General features: G+C 56.5%; 1 protein-coding gene across 1 annotated transcript in view; it reads right to left on the bottom strand.

The window, feature by feature from the left end:
* Positions 1-15,304, bottom strand: part of GSG1L (GSG1 like) — a 157,550-nt gene that overhangs the window by 35,886 nt on the left and 106,360 nt on the right. The window contains exon 3 of the mRNA XM_056138858.1: positions 14,189-14,341. Coding sequence (XP_055994833.1) covers positions 14,189-14,341 — 153 coding nt within the window. The remainder of the gene's footprint in view (positions 1-14,188; positions 14,342-15,304) is intronic.

The raw sequence follows: 15,304 nt of genomic DNA, 5'->3' as shown, positions 1-15,304 counted from the left end.
TCCTCTCCGTCACCCGGTCCCCCGGTCCCTTCATCCCTCCCTTCTGCCCGCCCTCACGCAGCTCCATGTCCTCCCCAGACCCGACGCCTGAAGCCACAGTGGCCCCCATGACCATGGACACCCCAGGCTGAGCAGCCGAGACTGTGCCCCCGACTATCACAGCCCTCGAGAGTGTGAGGGGCCAGTGTAGGCGGCTCTCATGCTTGGTCCTTCCACCCCCCTGTGGCTCCGTGAGGTCGGCACAAAACTGAGGCTGGGGAGAGAGAGAGAGAGAGAGAGAGAGAGAGAGAGAGAGAGAGAGAGAGAGAGAGAGAGAGAGAGAGAGATTGCCTGGGGCTGCCCAACTCAGGGCTCTCGCAGCTTCTCACGTTCCTTTGTGCAAACTGACCACAGAATTAGGACCCTTAACCCCCTTACATCCCTCCCCACGCCCCCGCCAGGATGGCACGGGCTAATGAAAGCAACGAATGCCCCGACCCAGCCCTAGTCAACACCAGAGGCACCTCTGACCTGGACAGGGAGCCAACGGGGTGACAGGAAGACTGAGGCCATACCCCACACAGCTCACCACACACACGACCCCCACATCACTACCACACACACGCACTCATACCTCATCACATACACATCCCCCACATCACTACCTCAACCCCCACCTCACCACACACACGACCCCACACATCACTACCTCACCACACACACACCTCACCACACATCACTACCACACACACACACACCTCACCACACACACAGCCCCACACATCACTACCACATACACATCTCACCACCACACATACGCACACACACACGTGTGCACACACATATACATGCACCTCACTATACACACACCTACACCCCATTACCACAGACACACACACCTCTCACCACCACACACACACTTCATCACACACCCCCACACCACACACACCCCTACACCTCATAACCACACACACCCCATACCTCACCACCACACATGCCCTTCACATCACCATTAACCACACGCCCCCCCCACCCAAACCTCAGCACCACACACACACATAAACACCTCACCACACACACACCACACCACACATATATGCCCCCCACCCTCCGCATCACCTCACACCACACACGGGAGCTCCAGAGTCACCGTCAGGCGGGTTCTGTTCCTCTTGTCCTGCCCACAGCAGTGGTGGGGGTCAGCCGTCCGCCAGCCACCCAGCACAGCAGAGGCAGGGGTGCCCCAATTCTGCTCCCAATCGCACACTTTAAGGAGGGGTGCCTGGCACACGAGGAACAAAATGAGAACAGCTGGGGCCAGGAGGGTCCGCTCCTGCCTGAATGAGCCACAGGCAGTGTAGACAAATGGGTCCCAGAGCAGGATCCCTGGGTAGGGGGCTGAGCCTGCAGGAGTCTGGGCCCCAGGAAGCTGGGAAAATGGGGGACTCCCCAGCGCTGCCCCGCCCTGTCCCCCACAGGCTTACACTGCAGGCCCCGCCCCTCCTGGCCACGCCCCAAACAGGACATTTCCTGGGCTTGACTTAGGTCCGGCATTCCCCGGGGTTGGGGCTTTGCCAGGACTCCTCAGGGGTTCCCAGAGACCAAGGCCCTGAATACCGCATCCATGTGTCCTCTTGGCACCTCCTGGACTAGGATGATTTTTACCATTTTTATGAATATAAAATGAATTTAAAGTTCTGACCTCTTTCCCCCAAAGCTCCAATTTCTCTTTGATCCTGTGCCTGAGGCTAGGCTCATTGGTTGAGATGGGGATCCAGTAGGGATCCACTGGGCAGGGATTCTGTTAGGGATCCACTGTGATGGGGATCCAGTAGGGATCCACCGGGATGGGGATCCAGTGGCTGGCATCCCCCCAGTCCTTGCTTCCATGAGGAGGCGAAGGCCATGGTGGAGCGTCAGTGCCTAGAGCCAGCCTGGGGAAGGCCAAGGACGGGAGCCTCCAGCCCAGCCCCACCCCCTAAGTGCGCCCCCGCCCCCAAAGCTGACAGCCCAGCTGACAGGTCCTTCTTCCCTTCTAGAATCTTCAGGGGCCTCTGCAGGCCCTAACTCGCTGTAACTCCCCACCCCTTCATCCCAGAGTGTTTATTAAGTGTCTATTATTTGCAAGGCACCGGGCCAGGCCAGGATGCAGCTGTGGGGGGAACGGGTGCGCCCCTGGTCCAGGAGGGGGACTTAACTAGTGAAGCAGAATCAATGCAGACAAACACTCGAACAGAAAATGCAGAGAGCTGGGATCTAAAACGGGCAGCACTGGACTGAGTCCACCCGTAGATGCTGACTGGAGCTGTGAAAAATGATGAACATTTTTTCCTAACATGTAAAAATCCGGAGAATTTCCATTAATATATGGGCATTTGGGTTTATATATATATATATATATATATATATATATTTACTTTTTTGGGTCACACAGGGGTTACTCCTGGCTCTGCACTCAGGAATTACCCCTGGTGGTGCTGCTCAGGGGACCATATGGGATGCTGGGAATCGAACCCGGGTTGGCCGCATGCAAGACAAATGCCCTACCCACTGTGCTATTGTGCTATTGCTCCAGACATATATATATATATATCTGTAAATATCTATATATATATAGATATTTACTCTATATATAAAGTAAAAAGGCCCTCCCGTTGATCGTCGATTTGCTCGAGCGGGCCCAGTAACGTCTCCATTGGAGACTTTGTTGTTACTGTGTCTGGCATATCGAATACTCTCGGTAGCTTGCCAGGCTCTCCGAATATATTATATATTTGTTTATTTTTAAAGCAGAAAATCTGACAGCAACTGGCTCACTGCCTCAAGGAGGCCCTGCCCCAGGGAGGCCCTCAGAGGCCCATAGCCCCCTCGAGGCCTCAGCTGGGGCAGGGAGGAACAGTGCCTGAGGTCATCAAGCCCCCAGGCCCCACCAGAGACTCCTCTCCCCTGAGTTCACAGGCCCTGGGGGCCACTGGAGGAACTCACCTCTGGCCTCTGACAGAACCAGAAGAGGAGCATTCCATGTGGGTTTAGGGAAAGGCTTGGAAGACAAGGGGAGCTTCGAACTGTGTGGAAACATCTAGAAGAGAGGCAGTCCAGGCCAGGGCAGGGGAGGGGCAGCCGCAGGGAGCTGCCAGGGGGGTTACTTAGTTTCCTGCCCAGAGGGGGTCTCCCAACTCTGACCAGTTGAGGTGGAGAGAGGCGTGGGGTGGGGGGCACCGGGTGTGAACTGGGGGTCCAACCTGGGGGTGCAGCAGGGAACAAGCCCCTCTCGTCCCCATGGCCACCCGTTTAGGGCTTCTCAACCTGGTCTTGCCGCCTGAGGAACGCAGCTGTGCCAGGAGACTGGTTGTGAGGATGTGGGCAGGGGCTGCTGGCCGGGAGGGGACAGAGGCAGGGACGGTCCCCACCTCAACAGTGAAAGGTCCCACACGCAGTGCTGTGGCTGGCCAGGGCCGGGGGAGAAACGGGCAGGTCTCAGGGGGCTCTTCTGCCCTGACTGCTTCTGGGCACTGCTCAGGGAAACTGAGGCTGGAGAGTGTCAGGGAGGCCAGGGGACATGGGCAGCCCCGGGAGGCTGGGTTGCAGGAAGGACGCTGGGAGCTGGAGCCTCTGAGCCACGTGGCTGAGCTTGCCCAGAAGAGCCTGGATTTTCATTCTACTCATGTTTCACGAGAAAACTCTGTGGGCTTCTCCTCCCCCAACGCTCCCGAGATTTCTCTGCAGGACTTCAGTGCCCCACACAGGCCTCCATGGCCTCCCTGAACACCTGAAGACACACCCCCAGAGACACCCCCCACACACACAGTTTCCTGTGCTTGTAATACTCATGGTCCGCTTCATGGTCTGCTTTGCAGGTGGGCATCCCCGCCCCCAACCTTCCTCCCTCAGAAAGCCGTGAGTTTCCCGAAGGGTCATGAGAATCCGGGAAAGTGAGTCAAAGAAAACTAATCCGAGCCAGGTGGTCCTGGCCTCCCTTTCCCCCAGAGCCTCAAGGTAAGGCCTCAGTTTCCCCTCCCTGCCAAAGTGAACTCTGACTTTGCTGAGGGTGTGGGGTAAGACAGGGCGTGCCTCAGGGGCAGCCCTCAGGGGCTTATAGTGTGTTGGCTGTGGTCGCGACTGCTAAAAACCATTCCACGCTACACTTAAAAGCTTGCACTTTACAGTATGCGATCCTGTCTCAATTAAGCTATTTTAAATATTTTTACATTAAAAGACTTATTTCCCTCCCCCCCCCCCCCCCCCACCACCACCACTAATCTAGATTTCAGGCTTTCCCAGAATGCCAGGCCTGTTCCACAGAGGCTACCTGGAATGGCTCTTCATCACATGTGTGTCCAAGTCGGTCCCTGGGGCTGGCTACACTGGTTTCTGCCACCAGGCACCTAAGCACTGGACGTGAGTCCCTGGATCTGGACTCGGGAGATTCACCCCAGTAAAAAAGCATCCAGCCTCCTCCTCCTCCTCTCTCCTCCGGCCCTAGAGGCCGTGGGCTGTGACATCAACAGGGACGACCCTGTGACCGGGCCACAAGTGACATCCAACCGCGGAGCCATGCAGCACGTTGGGCTTTGAAATCGTGACCACTCTGACCAGAGCCCGTTTGCCCTGACGTGAAAATGGGATAACGGCAGCATCCGCGGCTTCCGCCAAGCGGGGGGCTGGCACTCAGAGAGAATTGGTCATGCTTGAGAAATGTCAACTTTCCAGTCTATTATTTCTTGTCTGGAAATTCCCGGAAGTTCTGAAATCGGAGAGCTGCCTCATCACTCACGGTGGCCCCGAAACCTGACTTGGCCTGAACCCATTTAGCAGCAGAGCCTGACCTGTGTGATCGGGAGGCTATCGACGCTCTTGATGTATCCTCAGCATGAATATTCATGGCCTTGACTGCAGAAGCACTGGCTGCGGTCGCTTCTAGGTGCTGCCCTGGCGGCTCGCTCGTGTAGTGTGTTGCCTTCTGAAATCTGAGACATTCTAAATCTCGGAGCACTTCTGGCCTCCTGGGTTTCAGGCCAGGGACTGTGACTTGTGTGATTAAGATGAATTAAACGAATTCATCCATCCATCCTCTGGATGCCGATTAAACCCCATCAGGCGCTTTGCGTCTGATTATGAATTTATAGCGCAGTTCCAGGCCCGGGAAACAAGGAGAAAACAAAGTCTGGCAGTAGTATCCTCCCCGCCAGAAAGACGAGAACATAAACACAAGGCACTTGTTTTGCACACGGCTGACCCTGGTTCAAGATGGTCCTGTGAGCCCTGCCAGGAGCGATCCCCGAGCACAGAGCCAGGAGGAAGCCCTGAGCACCGGTCAGGGGTGGCCTTTAAACTCCCCCCTTCCCCAGTTACAAATAAATAAAATAAAGATCCTCTCTAGAAAGAAGAATGCCACAGAACCCCTGAGGGCTCAAGGATGAGACTTTGAGCATCTGACTTAGAGCATCCAGGGTTTAGAGGACCGAGCCTGGGGGAAACTCAGCTCAGCTGCTGCCTCACGGGCCCAGCAGGGACCTGAGCAGGGAGAGCTGGGGGGAGCCAACAGCCACCCCCGCACCTCACCCGGCCAGAGCCCCCAAGACTGGCCTCTCCCTCCACACTATCACTGGCTCAAGCCCATTCCTGAGAAACCACTGCAGGCGCTCCAGCTTCCGTCAGCCCAGCCAGACCCCCCGGATCGTAAACACTGCCAGGCTGTTAACCCCTGCTGCACCTGGGAAGAAAACTCCAGGTCCTTGGGATTTCCTGAGTTACGGGAGGGTTGGAGCTATTTCTTTATTCATGAGCTGCCCGGGGAGTGTGTGCTAATGAGATGGCCAGCTCCGGGTACAGGTCGCCAGGAGTATGGTCCACATGATTAGAAGGTCGGGGCCCTGAACTGCCGCACCTCTGACTGCGGAGGGGAGAGGGCAGGTCCGGGAATTGAATTCACGCGTGAGGCCAAGACTGAGGCCAAGTCGCCATCCCTGCTGCATATACAATGAAGCTCCGGTGAGAGCTCCTGGTGCCAGAGCTAAGTGGATGAGCTTCCCGCCCCGCAAACACGAAGACCGGCCTCGTCCTGGGCATGGGGTGGGCACCCACGCTCGGCATCCGAGTCCTGCCAAGCCTCACCCAGACGTGCCTTTGGCTGGGCCCATCAACACTGCACCCGAATCCAGCGTGGCCCCGTGTCCTGGGAGTCACTCCAGCAAGTCATCAGGCACCAACTTTGTACCCAGATGATCAGACATCGGGGTAACCCAGGGACCCCTCAATGGTGGCAGCTAGAGTGGGGGGCAGTCTTGCTGCGGACGTGTCACTGCTGAGCGGACAGCATCAGCACTATGTGCCAGTGTGCCACTGTCACCGGAAAGATCCACGTTTCTTTGCCCTCTGTAGCCTGCCCCCCCTGCCCCCCCCCCGCCACCCGTGGGCCCTTGGCCTATGCCAGAGGCAGCCACAGCCCTGGCGAGTAACCCCACGCATGCTGGTGGCTTTCTTCCTCAGACACCGGGTGGGAATAGCCAGACATTCTGTGTGTGTATGTGGGGGGAGGGGGCGGTCCTGCCTCAGACGTGCCCCTGAATCAGTCATGGGTGGAAGCGGGGCATCACCCCCAGTTCAGTCATCTCTTGGTGTGTCTGTCCTGACACCAAGGACCCCCAGATGCCCACAGAGACCCCCCTGCACATCGCCACTCCCATCCCCGCCCCTGGCTCTGCGACTCTTTGATCACCTTCTGGGTGAACTACGTGTCGCTAAATCTTCCTGTCTGTTCTGGCCTGGAGACACCAATCCTTCCCGGGCTCTGAGCCCCCTAGCTCAACCGCTGACCGGTACTCGCCCCGCATGACACATTACGATGGCTTTCAGCCAGCTGGGTCCCGTGGGCAGCCACCATTACGTCATGCCCCCGCGTGGCCCGTGGTGAGCGGGATGATCAACCGCCTCCACCCTTTGACTGTCCGGATGCTCAGTGAGCCCTGCAGGTCCCGCTGCCGTCCCCCTCGCTGTGGAGCTCGGCAGGGCGTCCTGGGTGGCGGCTGCACCTCGTCAGGCTGGAGCTGTGTGGTGGCCTCCTCTCTCCCCCAGCCTGAGTGACAGCGCGTGTTGCTGACATAGAACAGGCAGAGTGGGGGGACGCCCTGAGGTAGCCGCGCCTGAAGCCATCTCATGCTGCCCAGCTTTCTCCCACCATCCCTCCTTCCTTCTGCTAACAGGAGGGGGGCACTGTCTCCTGGGATCCAAAGAACCTTTTCTGCACAGCCCAGAGAGGACTGAACTACAGGAAGCTTTGGACAGCCGTTTTGCAGGGGGTCTGGTGGAAGGAGGGTCTCAGGAGAGTCTCTAAAAAAAAAAACACGTGATGGTTGATAGTAAGAAATCACCAACCGCTTCATGGTGGTGAATGTCAAGAGAAAGTTAAGCGCCAGTCTGGGCTGACCGCCCAGCAGCCAAGTAAGGGACAGCCCCAAGGGCCATCCGATGCCCTGAGCTCAGAGATGGTACAAGAAACAGAGGACAGGGTTCCGCACGCGCCTGGCAGGAATTCACAGAGAACTTGTGGGTTCTGCCCGCTGGCCCAGGGAGGCGTGGTCTATGACCGTTCAGCTTGGTGAGGACTGGGGTGTCCGCTCATGCCTGCCACTCAGTGAGACCAGCTCACTCTAACCCTCTGCCCAGAGACCACCGGGTCTCCAAACCTCTGCCCCAAACACACTGTTGCCTCACACACAAACACAAGCACATACACACATGCACACATATGCACACACACGCACGCACACAAGCATGCACATGCATACACATGCAATGCACACACACAAGCACACACAAACAAGCACGCACGCACATGCATGCACGCACACACACACACCTTCCAGGCCTTCAGAAAATTGTCTACATTGAAACAGCTCCTGGAACCCCTTTCCTAAGAGCTGGTCCAGAAGAGGGATTTTTTTAAAAAAATTTTTTTAATTGCAAAATTTCCATTTTTCGTTACTTAACAAAATAGAGTCTTACTGACTACTCCATGCAGCCTGATTAGTTCCTGGAAATGGACAGCTCTCTCCTGATGTCACTGCAATTTTTACTAAAAGCCCCCAGTTAGCTCGGTTGGGCAGACATTTTCCAAATGACTTCCTTTTCTTCCTAAGTAGAGGGGCCTCATTTGGGGCAGGCTGTGGGGGGCAGAGCAGACCTGGTCCAACCAGCCTGCATCCCCTCTCCCTGTGAGCTCCGCCTCGGGGTGCTGGGGGAAGAAACCGGGGTGGGGTGGGGTTTCTCTCTGGCACAGGGCGGCAGCTCCCTGGCACTGGCGGTGTTCGATCCGTGAAACTGGCCTGGCTCAGCACTCAAGCTCCGCCACTGTGCATCTCACGGGGTCCCATCCGCTGCCCCAGAAACTCTCATGCAGATAAAAGCAGCACAGGGTCTTCTTTTTGTCTGTTTTGGGGGTCACATCCAGTGATGCTCAGGGATAACTCCTGGCTCTGCACTCAAGAATCACTCCGGGTGGTGCTCAGGGGAACCCTATGGGAGGCTGTGGATCGAACCCGGGTTGGCTGCTTGCAAGGCAAGTGCCCTGCCTGCTGTGCTATGGCTCCAGCCCGGGGAGGGGGGTCCTTCTTGTGTCTTTGGGATTATTAGGTTCCTTTTCCTTCCTTCTGATTTTAAAAGCATAGTCTGACTCCAACACCCAAGGGCCAGGAGGATTGGTCCATGTTGGAAGCCTGCCTTAAGGGCTGGGGGAACAGGCAGTTGGGATGGAGAAGGGACCACTATGACAACGGTGGTTGGAGGGATCGCTCTGGGTAGGAGATGTGTGCTGAAAGTGGGTAAAAGACCAAACACCATGGCCTTTCAGCATATGTATTGCGAACCATAATGCTAAAAGTAAGAAGAAAAGTACCTGCCATAGAGGCAGGCGGGGTGGGGGGTGGGGGTGGGTGGGGGTAGTGGGAGGGACAATGGGGTCATTGGTGGTGGGAAATGTGCACTGGTGGAGGGATGGGTGTTGGAACTTTATATGGCTGAAATCTGATCCTGAAAGCTTTGTAATTATCTCACAGCAATTCAATAAAAAAAAAATAATTTAAAAGAAAACCCTCAAAACAGCATTCAAACTTTCCCTGGGGCTCAAGAAGAACTATGAGCTCCAGGTGGGGCTCCGGGGGACCAGCCTCAAGTTTCCTTTCCCCATCCCGGCCCCCACCTGGCCTCAGCCCTGGGGACGTACCTTCTGCAGAAGAGGAACGCCCTCAGGCTCAGACGAACCTCACCCATGAAGGAACTGGCAGAGCAACCAGGTATGCGAGACCCGGGGCTGAGGTCTCCAAGCCTGCTCCGATTGGGGCTGGACCTCCTGCACCCAGATCCCCAGTTTTCCAGTAGCTTGGCAGCCACACCCACAAATTGTGCCCCCCTGCCCCCGCCCCCATGCAATTTCATCAATGGCCAAGATACAGAGACTATAAAACAAAGCATTCGCGACCTCTTCTAGTCTAGCCCACCGATGTACCTAAAGCAGCACACGTGTGTTTGGTCTTAACATACTTGCTTGTGTTCTCTTATAAACGGGCTTAAAGGGCCCCGGAATGAAATACAACAACCTTCAGACGCTTCCCTCTTACTGTGGTGAGAAGGTGCTCGCTGGTTGGGTGGGAGTTTGAATATTATCTGTAATGAACTAATGTGAACGACTTTATGAAAATAAAATGTATAAAAATCGCAAAAAAAAAAAAAAGAGGACAGCCCTGCTGACGTGACCCCCGGCCCTGCTGCTGGGAGCTGTCCATCTCACTGGGCCCTGAGGTCAGCTCGAAGTGACAGCCAGGGTGACACACCCAGGCCTCCCACCCTAGGTGCTGCTCAAGCCCCCGGGTTGCGAGCCCCCTTGGGCTCCGAGTGTGGGGGGAAGCTGGGCTTCCAGCCACCTGGGGAAGGGCCATCCTGCAGTTCCCGCCCCCCAAGGACATGGTGACGAGCAGAGTCACACGTGTGGCCGGTTTGTCCGGGCCTCCACGTGACAGCAGCGCCAGCTATTATGACGAGCCATAATCAACGGGCTGATGACAGTAATTCATCACTAATGATAATAATTCAGGGACGGCCCCAACTCTGCTCTCTATGCTGGACGATGTCGACCTTGGCCGGCAGCTCCCCAAGCTGGCCGCCCAGCAGCTGGACCCTGGGGGGGGGTTGGGGGAGTTGGTCTGCTCCCCCTCCCCCCACCCCCCAGCACTCTGCCCTCTGCCTGCTCTGTCCCCCTGGGGTCCCAGCTCCAGCCCAGGTGGGGCAGCTGCTCTCTGCCAGCACTCACCCCCCCAACCCCCACCCTGTGCTCATCCTCTCTCGACTCCTGTCTGCCCCGTGGGTCTGGTGACATCACCTTCCCCGTGTTGGCTTTCTGAGCCCGCAGCTGCGTCCTGAGCAGCATATGGGACTTTGAAGCTGTGGGAGCCCGTTTAATCCCAGCTCCACAGCAGACCAGCTGTGTGACCTTGGGCAAGTCAATTAACCTCCCTGAGCCCGGCATTGTTTATCTAGGCACAGGACAGAGGCAAGCTCATTTTCTTGAGCAGTGGGATGCCAGGGGCAGCTAGAAGGCAACCTGCCACCTGTGTGGGGTCCTGGGGGTGGGGGGTGGGGAGTTTGGGGGAGGAATTGAGGGCAAAAATTTGGATGAGCCTTAGGAGGGGGCAGAAGAAGGCGCCCTGGAAGAAAGAACCTACCTGGCTACCTCCCCCTGACCACCTGCTTTGGTTTGGGGGTGGGGGACGGGTCTGGCTTTAGGGAGGAACAGAAATGGGGAGGGACTGGGGGCCGGAGCGATGGCACAGCGGGTAGGGTGTTTGCCTTGCACGCGGACGACCCGGGTTCGACTCCCAGCATCCTACATGGTTCCCCAAGCACCGCCAGGAGTCATTCCTGAGTGCATGAGCCAGGAGGAACCCCGTGTGTCACCAGGTGTGACCCAAAGCAGCCAAAAAAAGAAAGAAAGAAGAAAAAAAAGAAAACGAAATTGGGAGGGGGTGTGTCTAGGAAGCTGGCACTCGGGGCCCTCAGCAGCCTGGAGTCCAAGGCAGGACGACGGCAGAGGAAACCCACTGAGTGCAAATACAGACACAGAAATATGTGGTTGCACTTGCTGGGTCGGAGCTTAGGGACCCGGACTCGGCGGGTGGCTAACGGATCTCACGGTTAAGGATCTCTGCCCCCACGCTCACGTGCTGTGGAATACATGGTCTGCTCCAGGGGGCCACGGCACTACCGCGCCCCCTCACACACTGGGATGCCCAGAAGGTCTCAGACCCTGAGTCCTGTGGACGTTCCCCGCAACCCCTCCCCCCCTGGCAACTGGCCCTTCCCTGGATTCTCTTTCCCCCAGACCAACTCGCCTGCACCCCCTCCCAATCTGTGCTCAAGCCTGTGGACCTCCCCCGCTTCCAGCCAGAGCAACGGAGTCCCTGTCCCCTACCCTGGGCTCAGCCACGGCGGCAGCTGCGTCCTCTCCTGACTCCTGGCTGCTCCCTGCTTCTGTCTGAGCTGACCCCGACCCCTCAGCCTCCAAGGCACCCCGGGCCGGTTGTCCCTCACTCTGCATCCAGGAGGCAACTTCCCTGGGAAAACTCGAACGCCTGCAAAGCTCCCCGACCTCACTCGGCTCTCCAACTCCACTTCGACTGCCTCCTTCCCACCACCCCGAGGAAGTCTCTGGAACATGGCACCCCCTGGCCGCTGCCCCTACACCGGCAGTGCCTTCCCTTACTTATCTGGAACTTGGTCATTTTCCACATTGCCCCCTCCTGCCCACCTCTGGGCCAGCCTGGGCTCCCTCCTGCCGGACTCACCGTGCCCAGTACGAGACACCAACACAGCATTTCCAAAACCGCCCATAAGACCGTCTCTCACCACACTGCAAACTCAGGGTGGGCTTGGATCCCCGCAGACCTGGCGCGTGCCGGGGCACAGCTGGCTGAGGCTGTGAAGAAAGGCTGACAGGAGCAGAGGAACCAAGGGGGCTGGGGAGTGAGGCTCTGAGGTCCAGCTCAGGTCCCGAGTTCGAGCCCAGCGCAGCTTTGAAACAAACAGTTCCGTACCGGTTTAAGTTATTTGTTATAATCTGCCCTAATATTCGATATGCCAAAAACAGTAACAACAAAGTCTCCAATGGAGACGTTACTGGGCCCGCTGAGCAAATCGACGATCAACGGGAGGGCCCTAATATTATATAGTTTAAGGAAGTGCCATTCCTGTTGGACCAAGGAAGGGTTAAAAGTTCCGTAGAGTCAGGCTCTAAGAAGTTAGAAGCTGTGCTGACTATGTAAATCCCTGGGGTTTACAGACCCTGACCCTGAGCTTTGCAGAGACCCATGGCCCCCGTGGCGGTAGCTATGGGGAAGCGTCACTGGTGCATGTCTGTAAACAGTATCTTGTTTTCCTTTTTTTCTTTTTTTCTTTTATAAGTTAGTTCACAATATTTGATTACATTTAATCCTCAAACACCAGTTCCACCACCATTCCACCTTCCCACCACCAAATTCGGGATGTTTCCATCCCAAGACCCGATCCCTGTCCCAAAACACAAACGAAAGAATATATTTTGTATTGTCTGTAAATAGTGTCTTGTTTTAAACGTAAGTACAAACTACAGGGAACCTTGCAACACTCTTCACTGACGCTCTGGAATGTAGTTTAGAGCAGAAAGGCGGGCTCAACCTGCCAATCATCTCTTGAATCATTCCGACTGGGTTCAAGTCCCCATGACGCACCGCGATCCCAGCCTCTGTCCAGCTCTCCGCCTGGGCCTCGGCGACTGCACGGGTGTGGGAGTCTCTTCTCTCCCCTCACAAGACCACATCGAGTCGTAGTTCCTTAAATCAGCTCCACTCCTTGAGATTTCCTCTATTATTCTGTCAGAACCTCAATTAGGGCCGATTATTTCCCTTCCCCGAAGGTTTCACAAACTGCAGGCCCTCTGCCAACGTGTGAGGAACTGGACTCGATTTCTAGAAATTCTATTTTCACTGGGTTTCTCGGGAGCAGACGAAGGCACGGCCAGGCCTCCCTCTGGCTGCCCGGTTCCCAGGTTCTCTGGCGCACCCCTCCCCCTCTTACCTCCAGAAACGGGGCCTGCTGGGCCCCTACCCAAGACTTTTTTTTAAATTAATTTATTTATTGAATCACCGTGAAAACAGTTACAAAACTTTCAGGTTTAAGTCTCTGTCATACAATGATCAAAACCCACCCCTTCACCAGTGCATATTTTCCACCACCAAGAACCCCAATATACCTCCCCCCATCCACCTCTCCCGATGCCTGTAAGGCAGATGATTTCCACTTAACTCTCTCTCTACTTTGATTACATTCATTATTTCGACAAAAGATGCACCATTATTATTTGGAATTTCCCCCCAACAATCAGAACTGCTGAAAAGGCACTGTGAAATAATTTGTTTTCTTTTGCTGGTTAGGAAGACCATATGATGTCGTGGCTATCGCGGCCACGCGGTTGGATTTCTGATATTTTACTAATTAAGTCTGGAGCGATTTCTGCCAAAGATCGCATAGTTACGAGATTGGTTTGTGTGTCTCTGGGGCCAGGGCCGTGCTGGAGAGCCGCTCGTGGGGGGCAACTCTCAGCCTTGGTGCGGCGGGGAAGCTACCCAAGACTTTTTATTGGTGTCCTCAACCCTACCCCTGTGTAATGGGGTGCTCCTGGTCACCCCATTCTTTGGGGGGTATTTTTAGCCACACCTGGCGGTGCTCAGGGGTTACTCCTAGTTCTGAACTCAGGAATCACTCCTGGTGGGCTCAGGGGACCACGGGGGAAGCTGAGGATCGAAGCCAGGTTGGCTGTATGCAAGGCAAACACCCTTCTCTGTACGGTCACTCTAGCCCAGATCACCCCATTCCAGCTGCCAGGGCCCTTCCCCACAATGACTGCCCACCCCACTCTCCGCCGGGGGCTCCCACTGCACCAGTGTTCCCTCCCCACGCCCCCACCCACCGGCAGCTCCGTGTGGCTCTTGCAAATCCAAGCTGCTGAGTTCCCTGCCCCCCATGGCCACACACTCAGATCCCCCCCCGGGATGGTCCATGGACACCTGTTCCCAGTCCCTTCCCGTGCTCCCTGCCACAGAAGCATCCCTCCCCAGTGGCCCAGGGGACGTTGACTCCCACAGACACCCCCGTGGGGGTGGCACGCCCATTTCCACGCGCTTACCTGAGAGAACCGTGAACACGGCCGCAAAGGCGTTGAGCTTGAGGCCGTCAATGACATTGCTGGAGTGGAAGAGCTCGAGACACATGAGGCTGAAGCCGACCACCAGCAGGAGGATGTACAGCACCTCGGAGACCACCGACAGCCACAGGACCCCTGCAGGCAGAGGCGGGAGATGAGGGCACAGGGCAGCCCCCCCACATCCCACTGAAGCCCAGGACCCTCCCCCCGCCCCACACACACCCTGGGGGGAGTCAGCTCCTAGCAGGCCTCTGCCAAGGCGGGACTGATTGGGGAGGGGGCTTCATCTCCACCCTCCTCTCCTGGGGGCTGGAACTCAGGGTGGTCGTTTCCTGGAGGTGCAGCAGCCCCCACCCAACCCCCGCCACGCCACCAGACCCAATGGGAGGGATGAACTTCTCTCCTGCCATTCCTGCTGGCAGAGGGCGCTGGGAGTCAGGACCCCCAGGACAGAGGCTCCCCCCTCCCCGCCCCGCAGGTGACGCTGCTGAACAGAACAAGGAGGGTGGCGTGAGCCCGAGAGCTGGCAGCCCTGGGACTCCTTGTCATAGGCACCGATTTCCCTCTGGCCATGCCGTTGTTACAGAACTCTGATCAGAAGCAGATGGCCCCGGAGACAGAAAGGGGAACACCAGACTCCTCGCCACACCCGGACATGACCTGAGCCGCAAAGCAGCTCAGAGGCAGGAGACGGCGATTCTTTTCCTCGCTTGTGTGTTTGTTTGGCCGCCATGCCTGGCTGTGCTCAGGGCTGCCTCCCGGCTCTGACTGTGCTCAGGGATCACTCCTGGCAGTACTCAGGGGAACATATGAAGTATCGGGGAGCCGTGTGCAAGGCAAGTGCCCTCCCCGCCGTACGACATCTCTCTCTCCCACCCCGTGATATGGTGACTCTATGGGAACGATTCTAGAGTAACATCCACAGTGGCCGCTCACATACAGAATGATTCGCACCATCAGTGATTGAAACATTTTTAGTTCCGTATGGACATTTTTACTCATTGCTTCTGTGAACCCGTTCCAGGCCGGCTCAAGCCGTCCATTGGTGTTTGGTTTGGGGTTTATTTGTTTTGTTTTACTTTGTGGGTCACACCTGGC

This window comes from Sorex fumeus, unplaced genomic scaffold (assembly GCF_029834395.1).
Source record: "Sorex fumeus unplaced genomic scaffold, SorFum_2.1 ptg000130l, whole genome shotgun sequence".
NCBI classification, from domain to species: domain Eukaryota; kingdom Metazoa; phylum Chordata; class Mammalia; order Eulipotyphla; family Soricidae; genus Sorex; species Sorex fumeus.
The sequence above is the reverse complement of the archived record's forward strand: the minus strand, read 5'-3'. Positions and strand labels throughout refer to the sequence as shown.